General features: G+C 38.8%; 1 protein-coding gene and 1 non-coding gene across 6 annotated transcripts in view; both read left to right on the forward strand.

Moving 5' to 3' along the window:
• Positions 1–17,223, forward strand: part of atl2 (atlastin GTPase 2) — a 36,712-nt gene extending 19,489 nt beyond the window's left edge. For 2 of the 5 annotated variants that reach the window (XM_007894360.2, XM_007894365.2), the window contains 12 exons: positions 2,569–2,703; positions 3,756–3,860; positions 4,123–4,173; positions 4,611–4,667; positions 5,791–5,883; positions 6,596–6,734; positions 8,670–8,797; positions 10,239–10,295; positions 11,223–11,294; positions 12,632–13,063; positions 15,240–15,254; positions 16,028–17,223. In XM_007894360.2, the coding sequence (XP_007892551.1) occupies positions 2,569–2,703; positions 3,756–3,860; positions 4,123–4,173; positions 4,611–4,667; positions 5,791–5,883; positions 6,596–6,734; positions 8,670–8,797; positions 10,239–10,295; positions 11,223–11,294; positions 12,632–13,063; positions 15,240–15,254; positions 16,028–16,147 (1,404 nt within the window). In that variant the 3' untranslated portion in view covers positions 16,148–17,223. Of the gene's footprint in view, positions 1–2,568; positions 2,704–3,755; positions 3,861–4,122; positions 4,174–4,610; positions 4,668–5,790; positions 5,884–6,595; positions 6,735–8,669; positions 8,798–10,238; positions 10,296–11,222; positions 11,295–12,631; positions 13,064–15,239; positions 15,255–15,391; positions 15,528–16,027 lie in introns of all 5 variants that reach the window. The other 3 variants (XM_007894363.2, XM_007894364.2, XM_007894361.2) reach the window with 3 other exon arrangements.
• Positions 11,855–11,926, forward strand: trnav-cac. Its single transcript has one exon. It is a non-coding gene; the product is annotated as a tRNA-Val (tRNA).
• Positions 17,224–19,600: the final 2,377 nt, after the last annotated feature.

A 19,600-nucleotide genomic window follows, 5' to 3' on the forward strand; every position in this document is an offset into this window, starting at 1 on the left:
CACTGAACTATCGGCCTAGAGTTGGACTATGTGAGTTCAAAATTCTGGTGTGGGGCTTGAACTCTCAACCTTTTCAGAGGAGAAAGTGCTACCAACTGAGTCAGGCTGACACAACAATGCCTTGCATTGTGTAATATTTTTGTGAGAGGGAAAACTTGACTGTATTGTAAAAGTCAGTTAAGAAGGGGAGTTTGTGAGTTGCATTAAGTAACATTTTATGATTGTACTATCCAACCTCAATCTTTTTAATGGTATCCACAAATCATCTAAATCCTAACCACTGCACTCCATTCTTTAATTCCCTTGTATGGATTGTGGAAGGAAGGAATAGCATTGCTTATGTAGTGGTGGGAGAATAGTTTTTAAGGCAAGATTTAAATTGAGACTTAATCTACAGCTTCATCAAACACTGTTTTTCAGTACCTATAGAATGAGGGTGGAATATAAAGGCCTATGTAACTTTTGGAATAAGCCTGCCAAAAGTGCGTGAGTGGGTTGATAAAGCCCTCTTGTCTTTGGGAAGCTACTAGTTTCACTCGGTTTGTGATTTGGCCAAAACTAAAAATTAGATAAAATTGCAGAAGCGTAGTTGTATTCTGTAACTTGTGTGTTCATAGTCGCACATTCCAAAGACATCCTTTTTTCTACAAAATAGGCTTTCAGATGCTAGGAAATTATTAACCAAATAAAATTGGTACAGTACACCAGCTTCCTGAAAATGCTATAATTTGAGCACTGTGTAATGCATTACTAATGGAAAGTACACAAAGTCTCATCTGTACATCTGACGTCTTTCACTTCAGAAATACATTTATTTGGAACCCAAGTTTTTTTTTAATCCTTTATCAAAGGAGTCCTTGATAGAATACATAACAATGATTTTTGCTTTGGGATTAAAGTGGGTGTCAGGTTTAGTACAAGAATGTTCAACCGTTGGTCAACATCCAGGTTTATTATACAAGAACTAAAGCTTGAAGCCATGAAGTGAATGCTCAATTATATTTAAGGAACAATTGATCAGGACACCAGAAGAAACTTCTCTTCTTGATTCGTGCCATGGTATGTTTAGTGTCCACCTGCACAGGCAAATGGGATCGAGATTTAATGTCTCATCCAAAGCATGGCACTTTCAACAATGCAGTGCACTCCCAGTACTATATTGGAGTGTCATCTTAAACTGAGTTCAAAGATCTGATGTGGGGCTCGCACCCACAGCCTTCTGACTCTGAGGCAGCAGTGCTACCAACTGAGCTGACTGCACTACGTTGGGGGGTGGCAGGAAAAGAGTGACGTCTGAGTGTACTGCACAGGGCTGGGCGGGTGCAGAGAATCACTGACTGCCAGCAATAAGCAGACCTCTCAGTTTTTGCTTAGTGATGCTGAGCCCAGAGTGTAGTCTTTGTGTGTGTCTCACTAATTTTTCTCTCATTCACGCACCCAAAAGTCTGATATTTCAGTCGCAGAGGTCCAATGTTAAATAAACTAAGCTTAAGTGTCGAGGAAATATTAATAATAATCCTTTCATTTGATATAGCGCTTTATCACGTCTTCGAGATGTCTCAGCGCTTCACAGAATATATTGTAAAGTGAATTGACTATATTTCGTGGGCAACTCGCGACAGTCAATTGCGCACAGCAGTGTGCCACAAACAGTCATGGATTGAGTGACCAAATTATTATTTTTTTTTGAAGGATTATTATCCCCGGAAAAGCGATCTGCCAGTCGACTAACAACTGGGTTCTTACTTACTGCTAGGTAAACAGAGGCGTGTGGAGTAAGGAAACCTACCCAATATTTCGCCCTGCCGGGAATCAAACCCAGGTCTCTCGCTTGCGAGGCGAGTGCTCTAACCACTGAACTACAGGACTCTATATTAAGTATATTAATACACAAAATATAATTGTATATTAAATAGAAGTATTTGATTGTCTCAAATTTTCATGCAATCACTCTAAACCTGTTTTCTTGATATTTGTAATTATATACTGTATTCAGTGTATCATTATTGTATCCGTTTTCTGACAATTATAGATTAATCTGTTTTGATTTTGATCGAACATTCTCTGTAGGGCCTCTATATCCTGAGTTGATATCTTGTTTTGATTTTAATACATAAAAATTAACTTGATGAATATTTCCAACATCATTACTTTGCTCCTTGTTAGGACTGTTAAATTATGTGCATTTTAATTAACTTTCATTGTTTACTCTTTATTTTAATGATTATTCTTGCCTATATGTACTTTATTAATAAAAGTGTGGCTTTAAAATGTGTATAAATTTTTACATTGTCTATTTCAAGTTTGCATTGTATCTGAAATATAGTGAAATTAAGTAATATAGTTAAACAATTTATATTTCTATATGATTTTGCTTCTGGATGGGAAGTGCATACATTTGCTTATGCAAATGTTTTGAAATCTGGCATCTAGTCCTCAGTGGCCGAAAGGTTGGAACACCCTGTGTTAGGGTAAAACTATTACATAACTATTTTTGTTGATTCTGCTGATGTGAAACATTGCTTTGCTATCATTTTGGGCTGTAAAGTGTTAACTTTTCTTTTGCAGAATTCTGGTACTTGGCTGGGTGGAGATGATGATCCATTAACTGGATTCACATGGCGAGGAGGATGTGAACGAGAAACGACTGGTATACAAATCTGGAGTGAGGTGTTTGTAATTAAGAAACCGGATGGAAGTCAGGTATATTCAGCAGTGAATACTTCTAAAATGTTTCTTCTGCAATCTATTGCACAAAGGTTAATACCACAACTGATTATCCTATCTTTGTGGCTGCTACCACAACTGATTATCTAAACTTGTGCACATCTATTTCAATTTGTAAATCTGGTTTGCTATGCAAGTTTAGTTTTAAATGATAGGTTTGTTTTGAACTGTGGGGTAGGGAGGAAGTGTTTGGACGAACATGGTTAGCTCATCTTCACTTTGATTCTGCTGTTTCGTGTTTTTAGATGAGGTTTGCTAGTTCCTCCATCTGGCTGCTCATCAAACCTGGTTTGCCAGAATAAAAAAAATGCTTTTTGTTTAAATAAATGTCTGAAATAATCTCCTTCAACAAATTCTAGCAGAAATTTGAGGAATTGGAAAGAGGGAATCGGGTCCAGAATTTAGAATGGTGCGACTTTTTTTATAATTGTTTTATGTTTTAGTGTTGGTGCTACCAATGGCAGTTTTGATAGGTCAGTAACACTGTCTCCAGAAGCAGTTGCATTACATTTGAGGTGATTTTTATACTGCCTCCTGAAGGCCCCAGAATCTGAGTAAGAGGGTGGTAACATCCCTAAATAAATTGAGCTAATGGCATGCCCATTTAGGTCAGCAATATGGTTTTGACATTGAGACCTGTACAGCCATTTGCCAGAAATTAGGAAAGCTCCACACCAAACTAGTAGCAGCTGAGAACTAGATTCACTGTACTTGTAGTTCAGAGCGCTCTGGGATGCTACCCTGTGTGAGGGGTGCTATATAAATGCAAGTTGTTGTAATTTCAATTGGGAATGAGCTGCGGGATTTAAAATTTTTAGGACTTAAAATCAGAATGATCTGAATTATAAAAGTAGACCAATTGAACCTGGTTCTCTTGATATAAAGTTGCCATAAAATGCTATGAAGTTCTACTCCAGTAATTGCTATGGTTCTCATTGCTCCTTTTAAGTTATATAATCTTGCTATTCCTTCCCCATGGGTTTTATAATTCAGATTTGACGGGAGTTTTATAACTAATTTTCTTTCAGGTTGCGGTGCTTTTAATGGACACTCAGGGGGCGTTTGACAGTCAATCGACCATAAGGGATTGCGCTACAGTGTTTGCTCTCAGCACGATGACCAGTTCTGTTCAGGTAGACAAAAAATCCCAAACTTGATTTGAAAGCTCTTCTGTCACCAGTATGTTTCACGTGTATTAATGTAGAGAGATCTGCATTTTGTCCTTTAATGGCAAAGTTAACAATGTCATTCAGTAATCCAGTATCTGACATGCTTGAATTGTGCAAGGAAGGGACATTTGACGAGTTAAAATATTCATTCATGTTTTATAATCTGCTTGTCAATTTATTGGTGCAATTCAAAGTAGCTGAATGAATGATGTTTGTTTTTGTTTAGGTATACAATTTGTCTCAGAACATTCAGGAAGATGATTTGCAACATTTGCAGGTATCCTGGGTATTAAGCATCCACTATTATCACTGGTATTTGTTTCAAACTCATGAGGGCTGCTGATTTCAGTTTTTTTGACTGATAATATCTATTTATTGAGGGACCTTCAGTATGATCGAGACAGGAATCATTGTTCTGTGTATGTGGAGGATTTCCCCTGGCATATGAGGTTGAAATGGAAGAGATCGCAATTAATGAAGTTTGGGAATGACAATAGCTGTTCAAGGGAAGCAGGAGGTTGTGGTGGTGGATTTAATAAGCGATTGTTTAGTTTAGCCAGATTTTTGGAATTGATAGTGTAAGGGAAGTGGTTTACGCAGTTAACTATGATGCACAATCTAAATTTATCAAACACTCACTCCACTTTGCATATATCCTGTGAAATTCTTTGGAATGTAAGTTAGGTTTCTTGTAACCTTTTTATGCACTTGCAGCTGTTCACGGAATATGGACGCCTGGCAATGGAGGAAGTTTACCAAAAACCCTTCCAGGTACAATTCTATTCTGAATTCTGATGATATTGTGACTAGTTGCTAAGACTAGAGACTCCCTTATTTCATGCCTTTATGTCCAAACATCCTTATTCTAACGCCCAGCTCTCTGGACTCCTTAACTCCTCCCTACGCAAGTTACGGACCATCCAGAATTTTGCAGCTCATATCCTCTGATGCATCAACAACAAATTACATTTGTATAACGCATTTCATGTCAGGGGAGGTCTCCTAGGAGACAATGTCCCCCATCTTCCCTTCACTCGCTCCCCATGCAACAACGGACGTAATTCAAAATCATGTTCAGATCCCTATACTGCTCAGCTTAAACCTCTGAGACCCCCTTCAACACAACTGCAATACTGAACACTGGACTGTACACAGTTACTCCACTTACAATATATCCTGTGAAGCTCTTTGAGATGTCCTGATGTGCAAGGCTCTCTCCAAGGATTATTTTGTCACCTGTCTAATTTGCCCAACCATCGGTGGGTGAGTTTTCAGGCATTTTGCCCCTGCTTTCTGGAATTCTATCTCAAAAGAGTCCCTCTGCCTTGCCCCCTCCTCCACCCTGCAGCGATGTAAAGCACTTTTTTGAGACCGCCTCCCGATGTGAAAGGCTTCCCCACTGCCCTCCCTCACCCCCACTCTCAGCTCATGTCCGACATGAAAGGCGCTACACAAATATAATGCTGTTGTTGTAAATAGTTGTGTGAGTTGTGCACATGCATTGTTCAATATCCCATCGTATCTAAACCATCATGCGACTTCCATCATCATTCTGTTCTTGACTACATTTGTTTGATTAGAAGTCAGTATTTATCCCTACACTAGCTGGACCAGTATTTTTGTTGGGCTCTGCCCTAAGGATAATGTTTTGGTCAGTATGTACCCTTACTGCAAATGGAATTTAAGCCTCAACTGCTAGAAAGTGATTCTGGGGGTAAATTACAATAACAGAAGGCTGGAAAGACTTGTGGTTTGATTTACCCTTGTACACAAAAAAATTGTAATTGTGATGTTTTTTAGTATGATATTTAAATGTCATGTATGTGATTCCTATTTGTTCTGACGAATTTGAAGGATAATGAATTAGTTACCTTTTCATATTCTTTTTATGTAGACTCTGATGTTTTTAATAAGAGATTGGAGTTATCCATATGAACATCCGTATGGATTGCAAGGAGGAAATAGCTTCTTGGAGAAACGATTGGAGGTATGAAGATCAGAAATGATTTCTACACTTTGCATAACCTTTGTTAAATGATTTATGTAAGTGCTTACTATACCTTTTGTATGCTGTTTTGTTTAACTCGATGTTAATTGAGCTTTGTTAGTGTGCCCTGGGGAGGGACTACCAAAAGCTTTGCGCTCCCCAGATGGGTAGGTTTGTTGTTAATTTTAGAGTAGGAAGGCAGTGGCATTTAATATAAAATGTCTTGCTGATCATTCTTTTGTAAGATCTATAACTGATCTTGCAAAAGAATGATCAGCTATTTCATGTGGCTAACGAACATGCTTTCATTTCCTATTCTTGGGTCAATCGGACTCTTGTATAGCAGAAACCTCTATTGTCTCTACCGATTCCTGCTGCTCAAACTCTGGACTAACTGAGATATAGCCTTTCCTATTTCATTTGACCCAACTGCTCGTTAGTGCATGGGTTAGCTGAATTGAAATTTTACCCTTCCAATTACTTTTTTTTCTTCTAAGGTAAAAAGGCTTTTCCTTTTGGTAAACTTTCCTCTTGGTCTCTGACTCAGTAAATAAACTTGAGGCTTGAGGACTACTCAAGTACCGTTGCAGTGGACTGTATTATTCTGGGAATGCACTATACCACAGGTCATCCTTGTCCTTGTACGAGTAGAATGCTTGAAATAGTTTTAATCAAGTATTTCCTCTTGACTAGATTTTTTCCATCCCCTTAGATAAAACAAAACCAACATGAAGAGTTGCAGAATGTTAGGAAACATGTACACTCCTGTTTCAATAAGATCACCTGCTTCCTGATGCCACATCCAGGTCTGAAAGTTGCCATCAATCCTAATTTTGATGGAAGATTAAAAGGTACTTCAAAATTTTCCTTGATAATGTCCGTAAAGTGATCCTCTTCATTAAGGTGTAAGATAATAAAATATACCTATAAAGTATAGTAACAATAATAATAGTAGCATTTGATGTAGCGCCTCATCGCATCTTCAAGACTTCTCAAACAATAAGAACAGTAACAATAGGAAGGCAGGGTTTGCGAAATCAGAAAAGACCATATTAATTTGTATGTAGGTGTCATTTTTAAATTGAGAGGACATCTCAAAATGCTTCATAGAAAAATACACTGAAGAGTAGTGACTGTATTTTGTAGGCAAAGCAGCAGCCACCAATCTGCGCACAACAATGTCCCACCAACAGCCGTGAGTCCTGTAGCTCAGTGGTTAGAGCACTTTACTTGCAAACGAGAGACCTGGGTTTGATTCCCAGCAGGGTGAAACCTTGGGCAAGTTTCCTTACTCCACATGCCTGATAATTATCCCTCAAGAAAAAAGCAATAATGATTTGGTCACTCAATCCACGACTGTTTGTGGGACACTGCTGTGCATAATGGGCTGCCACATTTCACCCACAAATATACAGTCAGTTCACTTTAAAGTATATTCTGTGAAGCACTTTGAGACGTCTAGATGACATGAGAAGCACTATATCAAATTCAAGGATTATTATTATTATAATTTGATATAGCGCCTTATCACGTCTTGATGACCGGTGACAATTATAAGTGATCCACTATGCTTTAATTGCACTGAGGCCAGATTTGGGATCTGGTTAACCTTGTTTTGTGAGTGCATGAAGGTGATTATGAATCTTACAATATCTTCCTTTATTTACATTAGTTAGTGTGTCAGTTTAGCTCAGGCTCTCACCTCCGAGTCCGAAGGGGCTTGAACTCACAGTTTAAGTTGACACTCCAGTGCACTGCTGGGGGTATGTTACATTGTCGAGGTGCCATCCCTCAAATGAGCTGTTAAACTGAGGGCCCGTCTGCATTTCAGGTGGACATTAAAGATCCAATGGCATTATTCGAAAAGAGAAGGGATTTCACCTGGTGTCCTGGCCAACAGTCCTCTCAAAAATAATTGGTCATTCATTTCATGGCTGTTTGTGGGACATTGCTGTGTGCAATTCCGATGCCGGGTTTGCCTACAAAATAGTTACTCCATTTCACCGTAAATCCCATAAAGAACTTTGAGACATCCTTTCGACGTGATAAAAATAATTTTTATTATTAGAATCGCCCATAGAATTTACCTTACCGAGTAAAGTTTATTGCTGTAGCTCTCCTGGGCCTTGTGATCCAACCTTCAATCTTTAACTTCTATAATAATCACCTGTCTTTTCGCTCATCCATAATGTGCACATTGTTTGGTTCCAAGTTTGCATAAGACATCAATGCTGCAACAGCCCACTGTATAAATTTGAGTAATTGATGTATACAAACCAAGAAGTTCCATAAATATCTCAGCTGGGCCACAGTAAGTGATTTTAGTTTGCCAGAGTAACAGGGCAAAGGTTGACCAGAATTCCTGATCAATATCCATTGAACCTTGATGGAAGTTAACGTGAATGTGAACAGAATTGGGCTCCACTGTAAAAGGATTTCTTTCTTTTCTCTTTCCACCGTGCCCCCCCCCCCCGCCAGCCCCCCACCAAAAAAAAAATATGGCCATGGTACCATGACTGGTCCACTTGCAATGTAGCTCAGTTACAATGAAAAGGTGGGGTATGGAGATCATTTGCAAGGGACTATCCATTCCTTGCTTCTACTTCAAGGGCAAATGAATATTGCATTAAGTCAAACTTTGGTTGCTTACGCAGAACAATAGTCTTGTGACTTAATTTAGCAACTAAGATGAAGTAATAGTTCTAGTTGTCTTCAGTGAGGATGGCCAGTCAGTCTGTCTTGCATTCCTTTGTAAGGTGTTAAAATTATGCATTCTATTCCAACAGATATTGATGGTGACTTCAAAAAGGAGCTCAGCAATGTTGTGCCATTTCTGCTGTCTCCTGAATACTTGGTAGAGAAGGAAATAGGAGGATCCAAAGTGACTTGCCGAGATCTTGTTGAATATTTCAAGGTAGGAAAAGGATGCTCAGTAAGCTATGTATGCTATTCAGTTTGATGATGCATGTGTATTTGTGTGTATGTGTGTCTCTCTATATATATATTTTTTAAATTCATCTTGTTCTTTTCAACCAAAATGATTCAGTTAGTGGATTTAGAAGTGAGCGTAATAAACAAATAATGCGTGAAATTTGAATAGTTCAGATCTTATACAATCTTGTAGTTTAGATCACAAGATTGGCTTAGATGAAGAAGGCCCTTTGGCTCATCTGATCTCATCACTCCAGAACAACTATTCCACTGTCCTCCCCCATCATTGCATCAAGCTGCTTAAACGAGTCTACAACAATATAACATTTGTAAAGTGCAATTCACTTCTGGAGGACTTACCAAGGTGCTGAACAGTCGGGGATCAGAACCAGAGTGTGGGGCAGCAGGGTTGGGATGAGGGAGGGCAGAGAGGTAGGAGGGTGGCTGAAGGCACAGTCTCGTGTCCTGGCTTCTACCACATTTACTGGCAACCTGTTCTAGTTGTTGATTACCCTCTGAGTAAAGAAAAACTTCCCTGTATCTATCCTGAAATTGCCCTTTACAACTCTAAACCTATGTCCTCTTATTCTACTGTCATGATGCATCTTGAAAGTATTGATTTGGGTTTACTTTTTCAATTCCATTTAAAATGTTGTACATCTCTGAGATCCCCTCTGAGTCTTAAGACTGAAGAGCACTAACTTGTCAAGTCGTTGCTCGTAGCTCATTCCTCTTAACACTGGGGATCATGTGTTGCTCTCCTCTGCACCACCTTTAGAGCCTGGACAGCCCCCTTATGTCACTGTGACCAGAACTGTGCAACATTCAACTGGATTCTGTAATCATGGTGTGGTCAGACTAGAGCACTTTACAGCCTGAGAATGTTATCTGGCTCTAAACTCATCTGATTTATCAAATATAGACAAGCATCCTGTTTGTCTTGTTTATTGCTGCCTCACATTATTTTGACATAGTGAGCAATGAGCGATACTCCTACATCTTTCAGCTTCCCCCTTGGCAAGTTCAATCCTGTCAATCCCATTCATGGAGTACTTGTGTTTCCTATTCTTGGATCCTATATGTAGTAACTTACATTTATCTTATGTCTTAATCCTAATTTGCCAGTTATTGGCCCATGTGCACATCCTATCAAGCTCTTTTTATTGGATCTTTACTGCCTCCTCTAATTCCACAGTTCCCTCCCCCCCTCCACTTGGTGTGAACTCAAATGTAAGTATCTTACAATAGGTCTGTGAATCCAGGACATGGAATGATGGTATACTCCTGGGTTTAATTCAGTGTTAGAAAACTACTTTCAGGCAAGCTGCATGATTCATTTTCATGGTGCATCTTTGGAGGAGCATTAGAAGTTTAATATTAAAAATCCTCTACAATAACTTCTTCTGTTGCTTTCTTTCACTCAGGCTTACATCAAAATTTACCAAGGAGAGGAACTACCTCATCCGAAATCCATGCTACAGGTACTGATTCAATACATTTTTGAAATATCAAGATTGCGCTGATCGGTGTGCCTAGTTTGTTTTGGTTGAGGATGCAGGCAGCAAAGTTTTGGATGAGTTTCAGTTTGTGAATGGTGGAGCTTGGGAGACCAGCGAAGAGTGAGTTGTAAAGATCTAAGCGGGATGTGATAAAGGCATGAATGAGTGTTTCAGTAGCAATGGGTGTGAAATGATGGAAGAAGTGGGGTGATGTGAGGGAGTTGAAGAAAGGGGAGGGAGAAAGAAAAGCTAGGGACTGAACTAGGCCAATGGTTGTGCACCAATTCAGTGAGTTTGAGAGAGGCCAGGGAGGCTAAGGAGGTCAGAGCTGGAAGATAGGAGATGTTGGTGGGAACCAATAAGGATGGCTTCTGTCTTGTGTGTCTTAGTTGGAGGCTATTATGTCTGACAGGCAAACGTAGAACATCACTGGGATCGAGAGAAAAAGTGGAAAAGTATATTTGGGTGTATGCAAAGAATGTTAGAAAAGAAAACTGATTGTCAGGACCAATAATAAGGTCTGCAATTAATGATCTCTAACCTATTTAAATTTCCTTCTGCGTAAGTTGACATTAATTAGTGATAAACTGTTTAGTATTTACCCTACCTACTCTTTTAGAAAGCATCAACTTGGGAGAGTGCTGATGTAGCAAGCAATTGACTGATCTGATGGTGCATGAATGCAGTCAATATAGTTACTTTATCATCTTCATTTACCCTCAATTCCCTAGGCAAGTATTCATATGAGAATGCTTCAGCAAATTATGTGGATTTCACATGGCCCTTTTTCAAATCCCTGAGACTCCCCAAGGTTTTCTGAACTTGTTTATTTGGGTCATTCACTGTACTCTATAGATTTGAAAACATTGATAATAAAGATACTTGAACAAATCATCCTCGTTTTTTTAGGCAACAGCTGAAGCCAACAATCTTGCTGCTGTTGCAGGAGCAAAAGATGTCTACAGCAAATCCATGGAGCAGGTGTGTAACTACAGCTAGCTTTTCAGTAATGCACATGTTAATTTTTAAATTGCACTATTTTCTTAATGTACATATTATAATAATCTTAGTGTTTGACATAGAGCCTTTCACGTCAGGATGAAGGCTTAAAAGTGCTTCACAGGATCTATTGTAAAGTGTAGTGAATATGTACTTGTTGCAAATGTGGCAACAACGTCCCATAAACAGCCATGAAGTAAATTACCAAAAAACTTTGGAGGGTGAGAAACATCAAAAGAGAAATCCCATGCTATGGGATTTTTAATCGTTCATCTGAATGAGCAGAGAGGACTTTAATTTAACATCTCATCCAAAGGTTGGCACCTCCAACAATACAGCATACTTCCAAGACTGCATTGGATTTGTCAACCCAGTTCCAACACCTGATGTGGGGCTTTAACCCACAATCTTCTGACTCGGAGGCAAGAGTGCTACCATCTAAGCCAAGCTGACCCTATTGTATTAGTATTTTTTCCATGTTCCTTATTCTCTAATTGTCAATCAGTTAGTTTGCTTTAGTTTTGTCAAAATGTATTGCTAACAGTCCTGTAGCTCAGTGGTTAGAGCACTCACCTCACAAGTGAGAGACCTGGGTTCGATTCCCAGCAGGGCGAAACCTTGGGAAAGTTTCCTTATTATTTACAAATATTGAATCCTGCAATGCATCATCCCAACCTGAGGGAACACCCAGCCCAAAGTGACTCTGGGAGTAGATAGTGATGGTCAAAACGTCCTGTCCTCCGAGCTAGCCATGGCACCTTGTTCTAAACCTCTGCTTAAAGTAACATAGGAATTGAATTTTTGAAGAAAGAATTGATTTTCAGTTTAATAATCCCTCAAGAAAATATAAATAATTAATAATTTGGTCACTCAAACCACGCTGTTTATGTGTGCAATTGGCTGCCGTGTTTCGCCCACAAATATACAGTCAATTCACTTTTCAGTATATTCTGTGAAGCACTTTGAGATGTCCCAAAGACGTGATAAGGCACTATGTCAAATGCAAGTATTATTACATATAACAATGAAGAGGGTTACAGTGAGGAGAGAGAGAAAATATTCCAACAAAAATTCAATTGGGACTGATGTGATGCACCATTTTTGCACAGCCCTAAATTAAATTCTACTCTGAAATTCTATGTTTTATCAGCTATTTCCCCAACAATGACTTGCAGGTGCAGACACACCCTTTGCCCTGAAAGAGTTTCAGACTTTTATATTGTGGATAAAGGTGTTCTATTTTGTAATTGAAATGAAAGCTACTATTTTGGGGTTTTTTAAAAAAGAAAGAGAATCTAAAAGTTTATTTTTTTTTACAGTTCTGTGGTGGAGACAAGCCTTACATAGCACCAGCTGATCTGGAGCAACAACATCTGACTCTGAAAGAATCCTCAGTGGCACAATTCCGATCAGTGAAGAAAATGGGTGGGGAGGATTTCTGCCAACGCTACCAGGAACAACTTGAGAGAGAAATAGAAGAGAACTATGCAAACTTTGTCAAGCACAATGACAGCAAAAATATTTTTTATGCGGCACGTACACCTGCCACACTTTTTGCTGTGATGTTTACCATGTACATAATCTCAGGAGTGACTGGATTCATTGGTTTGGACTCTATAGCTTCCTTATGCAACCTTGTAATGGGCATAGCGCTAATATCCCTCTGCACCTGGGCTTACACTAAATATTCTGGTGAATTCAGAGAATTTGGAACAATCATTGATCATGTGGCTGAAACTATATGGGAACAGGTTAGTACATTTTTAAATTAGCGTGACTGCACGCTTTTAATGTTAAAATGAGACTAGACTGTACACTCTTAATGTTAAGCTAATCTAATTTTAAACGTTTTGATTTGTTAGTTCATGACTAGTAAATATTAAGTGTTTATTGAATTCTAGTACTGTATATGAAGACTTCATGCTTTACATTTGGCAGTGGCTGGGGTTTTTGCAGATCTTCCTGTTCAGTGTTATGTGCTCCAGTGGGTTCTCTGCACTTGCATGATGCAGGTTCTTAACTCCGTTCTTCATTAGGCTCCTGAGGTTGACGTTGGCTTCAATTTCTACAAATTTTCCCTCATGCATGAAATGGTGTTAGTTCTGTTGGTGTACATCTGTCTGTGGAAAAGCATTTTGCTCATTGGCTCTACGTTGGATTTTGCTGTTTTAGGATTCTTGATTCACCGATGAGAATTTCACATTCTGTTACTTGATTCCAATTCCCAGTTTGTCAGCATGAATTTCACAATCTGGGAAACAGAACGTTTCTTGGAAATGGGAAGTTGCAATTAACACAATGGAGATTTTTCTTCCCTCTTTGACGGAATAGAACCAGTCAGGTGGATGAGGAGAAAAATGGGGTGAAGTCCCACATTGGATCTCCAACATGCATGACATGGATTGGTAAGGTCTAGGTTTCCATCTGCGAGGTCCACACATGGGAACTACTGAGTGGAAGTTGGCTATTTCCACCACAGTATAGGAGTTGCTTTGAACTTCTAGCAGTTGATTTGAAAATGCCATTGATGGGGGTTTAGGAGCAGGTCTGTTTTGGACTAAAGGTGTAGTGTGGGGAGGAATGGCAACAAAGCTTCCTTCTGCATGGTTTACATTTGGGCTTCTTGACTTTTTGGTCTATCACAGCCACATGGTAAAACTTTTATAATTCATCAAACCACTTTTACCCCGATAGAGAAATCCACAGAACCAAACAGAAATGTATATGGAAGCTTTTTGAGGTAATATTTTTATTGTGTGGCCCTAACCTGTGGATGTAGTTTGTCTCTAGAAGTTCAACTGGATTCAACTGCTATCTATTATACTAATTTGTTCAGAATGTTGGTCAATTGCATCAATAAGCCAAGTTAAATAGAGTCCAGTTGTATTCCTGGAGGATGGAGGGAAGCCTGAAATGGTGTGCCTGTAGTGTTAGAAAACTGTTTGTTTGAAAGGCAAAGACAAATGAATAAAAGTCCACGAGCAGTTGAGGGAACAGCAAGACTATGAGAAATGGATTACTGAGGGAGGTAGTGGGTCTAGAAGAACTAGTCTGGCTGACTCTCTGAAAGTGCAGTCTGTTCAGTCCTTTTTCCCCTTACCCCTACAAATTATTACTTTTTACCCTAATTTCCTCATGTGGAATCTGCCTCAACCACTTTGAATTCTGCCAGATATTCTACATCCTGACAACTTTCTGTGTTTAAAACACAATCCCCCCAGTCTCCCTCTTAGTCCTTTGAGGGGAGCCCTCTATTTGGTTTCCACTTGACCTTCTGTTCTATTGAATATGGGACCATTACCTTCAGGTAAAACCATTCATCTCTGGTATCATCACAGTTAAGGTCTGCACCCTCCTATAATCCTGACATCCTTCTTAAAGTGAGGTAGACAAAAACTAGACACAATACTTTAGTGCGGGCTAAGAATTTATAAACATCATTTGTACAAGTGTCCAAGCTTGATTATTAGTGCCCTGCTTTCTGGGCTCCCCTACTTCTCCTTACACAAGCTGCAGGTCATCCAGAACTCTGCAAAATTTTCCCTCTTCCTTGCAAGGCCCTTATCCTTGCTTGGTGACACTGGTACAAAAGGCACTACATAAATGTAAATTCTATGCAGCACCAGGACAGCTCGGAAAAACTTTACAGCAAGTAATAGCTGAATGGGAATTCAGTTTGCCTCGTGGCCTTAAATCAATTTCTTGCAGCAGAATTTGATTCACAAGTGATCTTTGGTTAATGTTGGTGATGAGCATTATAATGCTGCGTTACTTGGTATGGTGACTACATTTTATACCTTTTTAACCTATTAACTTTTTTTATATACCTTTTTAACTGAGCTTTTGTGTGTAATCTTTTAACATTCTTTTCCCTTCCATTAATCGCTCTGACCACTTTGCTTCTTTTTTTTCCTTAATGCAATACAGAGGAGTCCAAAGAAGGTGAGGAGTAAAAGGAGAACTTATTTTGTGGTTTATTACCACAGTTCAAGAATTTTTTTGCATTAATTTAGAAACTGTTATCCTCCATTCCTAGTACATGCTGGATTTAATCACTAACTAACAACTCCTTGTTTTAGGTATTATCCAAGCTGTTCATTTCTGCTCGAAATCGGGTGATACATCGTTCTATTGCACCAGCACTGAGACTTTCATCAAACAACAACAAGAAGAAAAACTAGTTTTTGCGCTTCAATCGTCTACTCGTTTTTTGGGGGAAGTGTGGACATTTACACATGCACAGTAACAAACTGTCAGGGTCTCCCTGTGTAATAGTCTGTAAAATGTACTTGGCTGAAATGTAGGGTGCAGAACTGCTCATTTCTTTTAAGTGACTGTTAAAGCAAAGCAGACCCACTTGAAGGTGAATTGTGTATAGATGCATCTCGATTACAGTCATTAATCAGGTTGTTTTTAATTTATTTTCTAAATCACATTACTTCTCCTATTCCATATTATCTGTTGTTTTTCTGTATATGCAAATAGCGCAGCTGCCATATTTTATCTTTGAGTTAACATTTGTTCTTCCCTTTAAAGCACAGGGTTGTACAAATTACTTTATTCCACATCTGATCATTCCTTTCTGTCTAATATCATGGCTATTATTCCCCAGCTATTAATAGAGGAAATTTTAATGGACATGTATTTTTAAATGGCATGTTTTTTGGTTCACTCCATTTAAGTCTTTTTTTTCTTTTAACATTTCCATTTTATAGGTGTTGAAGCCACTGAGTGACAATTTGATGGAGGACAACATAAGGCGGACTGTAGCAAACTCCCTCAAAGCAGGTCTGAGTGAACAGGGCTCCCAACATACCAAATCAAAGATAAACTGACAATCCAACGTGCTCTTGCCTGGCTCTATTGGTGTCAAGTGCTTGCTGTAGGTTATGGACTTGGTGAATCAGTTAAAATTAGTCTTTGTAGATATTGAATGAAAGGCCCACCTTCACTGGACACTGCCACAAAGTCTGAAGAATGAAGAGGAAATAGTTCTGTCCTTGAGTGGTTTTTCTGTGGATATGTTACTGTAAACAAGGTAGTTCAGGGATGTGCCATTTTGCTTTGTAACTTGTTACTTTTGAAACATGAACCCTAATCAAATTTCCTTTTTCAGATCTACTTTGTGTCAGTGGATTCATGTTGTGAAAGGCTGGTAGCACTGTAGTATACTGTACAAATAAATCATTGGGTTCATCAAGGACCGTAGACGCCTGAAATGAGCCAGCTCCGTTTTTGTTTTTTCTTATATGCTTTTGCCTGTATACCAGTATTACACATTGCATGAATCCTATCTGCACAGATCACAGGATTAACTTAGAGGACAAAAAAATGCTGTAGATGGGGGGGGTAACAGTCTCGCCTTGCCATTGTTTCTGAAAATGGCCCTAGAGAAGGTTAAACAGCAGACAGTTTATGGTTTCTGTAATGGCACTTGAGTCATCCAGTGTGCCGTACAATTCTAATTTTGGGGGGTTGAGGGGAAATCCATCCAAAAGTTGCCTCTAACTACCTGTTAGCATTGTCTGTACAGTGCATTTATCTTTTTTTATTTAATTTTCTATCAATCGTTAAATGAGGTGGGGCATGTATATTAAATATAAATATATAAATACCAAATTTTTGTATCAAGTTTTTTGTAGTTAATGGCAAAATCTGGTACTGTGGTAGGCTACGTGCAGTTTCTGTAAAGGAATGTTATTTGTGGTTGGTGTAAACATAAGAATGCATCAAATTTGAAGTTTTGATATATTTGTGATATTACCTGCCTTGAGCACTGCAATCCCACCCCTTCTTATGGCAAAGCAATGGGAATGTTAGTTGTGGAATTGAGTTGTCTTCTGTTGCATTTTAAAGTTATTTCCTGTAATTTATTTTTCAATACATAATTAAATCAAAGTACTCTATGAAATTCTTGGCTTTGGACTTTTTTTTAACAAAATGTGTGAAATCATGCAGGCTTGTTATGTCATCTCACCAACTAGTTGTCCTGGTTATAAATGAAGCCAACTCCTGGATTACTGAAGGCAGTGTTAGTCACCCACTTTAGATACATTACTATTTCATCTGAATATGAAAATGTTACATGCCTGCAGAAATAGATGATCCTTACATTTGATATAGTGCCGCTCACAGAGGGAAGATGTCTCAAACTGCTTCATGGGAATTTACTGTAAAGTGGAGTGACTACCTTGTGGGTGAACATGGCAGCTAATTTGCACTATACAGCTATGAAGTGAATAACCAATTTTTATTTGGGGAGAGGGGATTGTTGACCAGGACACTGGGAGAAACTACTCTTTAATGAATCTGTGGATTGGACGGTAGTTATAAATGTTAAATCACCTGTACACAACACCTTGCATTTATATAGCACCCTTCACACAGGTTACATATGTAGTGCAAGCATCCCCTTAACTCCGCGACCTCCTAACCCCCTACCATCCTGATCGCTCCCTCTGGCCTGCTTCACGTGCCCCGTCTTGCTCTCCCCACTATTGGTGGACCGGTTTCAGCCATTCTTTCACCCTGCCCCCCCCACCCATTGGAACTCCATCCTGCAGTCCCTCTTTCTCGTCACCTCCAAGATCCATCTCAAGACCCTCCTCTTCGACCGTGCTTTCAATCTCCCTGCTTCCTCCCCCAGCGCTTTGGGACGTCCTCCCGGCGTGAAAGGTGCTTTACAAATGTAATTTTATTGGTTGTTATATAGCACTCTTCAACACAGGCTACTTGATACATATGTAGTGCAAATTGTGGAGAGCCAGATTGGAAACACTAGTCTCAAGAAGTTTATGAACTTGTGTAACTAATCTGGCAATAGTTTGGGTTTTATGCCATACTGACATACTGTTCTAAACCCAAAGGGTACCCTCTAGTGGTCATGAACTGCATAATATTTTAGATCTTAATTTACTTGGTAGCAGTAACTACTTATTTACAGGAAAAGTAGAATTGCAATGTTGAAAAACATGCTTCAGTGTACGATCATTGCTGGTGGATCAAATGCAACAGAGCTGCTCACAAGTGGTGTAGCAGATGGATTCAAAATAATGACACCCAGTGTGCCATTTGGCTTTTACTTTATTAATTTTGCCTGGAGCTTTCAAAGCTGTGAAGTCGTCTCCCTTGACTTGGCTGAGTAATGTAATTTTTGATCTGCTATTATCCTAACCGTCCATTAGATCAAACTAATAACAGAGGAAGATTTTTTTGACAATTGTTTATATTCAGATATCAAAATCATGAGGAACCCATCTCTACAAACATTTTACAATATTCTGTGAAATGCTCATCCTGGCATGAAAGGTGCTAAATTGAATACATGTATGAATTTATCCAATTACTGCAGTCCTACAGATTTTTAGGTGAAATTACCATTCTTTTGAGGACCTTTAAGTGAGAGGAAGCTTGGTATGAAATATCCAATCAATTAATCCAAAATCTCACTTCACATTACACGGTGGTGGGGTTTTGCACAATGGAACATTGGTACTTTTACCTCAGCTCCCCAAAATCCCCTTTTGATGCTCTGGTGCAGACCTTCAGTTTATTGTTCAGGCAGAGAATCCAGTATAACATTGGGGAAGTACTGCATTCCTAACTCTTCCAGCTAAATTGGTTACCACCACTGGACCTTGTAGGCAAAATAGCTACATATTTACTTGCAAATGTGGCTATACAAGTACTGAAGTGATTTGAAAGGCCCTGAGGTTTAAAAATGGAAATTTTAATGCTGCTTAAGTACAAATCCACATTACAGGGTATCTATTTTGTAAAGTACACACTAGTAAATTTTAATACCAGAAATTGTCAAGTAAAGGACAGTCTAATTAACTGGCCACATATTTCAACTACTGGGCTGTTCACAGCAGCTATGTACCAACAATGAAGTTATCTACATTGATTTTAGTACATTTGCATTATTTTTTTAATAAAGTATTTTATCCAATTTAGTTCCCATGTAGTCTTCAAACCTTTAAAAAAGATTGGGGTAGGACTTGCCATTTGCCAGGTTTCTTAGCTACAGACTGTATAAACAGTGGTATTGAACTGTCAGAGAAATATTTCTCCAACAGGTGACAAACCTTATGCCTATATACATCACTAAAAGTATACTCTAAGCCTGAATCATGGAAAAAGTGGAAATAATCTATCAGCACATTAAGCATCAGGTTTAATGTCTGGTGCAAATTTCCTAAATATTTACATCATTTGAAAGTGAAACCAATTAGTCAGGCGAGTTCAACATATGGACAGCTTTCTTTATAAAAAAATCAAAGATATGT

This window comes from Callorhinchus milii, unplaced genomic scaffold (assembly GCF_018977255.1).
Source record: "Callorhinchus milii isolate IMCB2004 unplaced genomic scaffold, IMCB_Cmil_1.0 Scaffold3, whole genome shotgun sequence".
Classification (NCBI taxonomy): Eukaryota; Metazoa; Chordata; class Chondrichthyes; order Chimaeriformes; family Callorhinchidae; genus Callorhinchus; species Callorhinchus milii.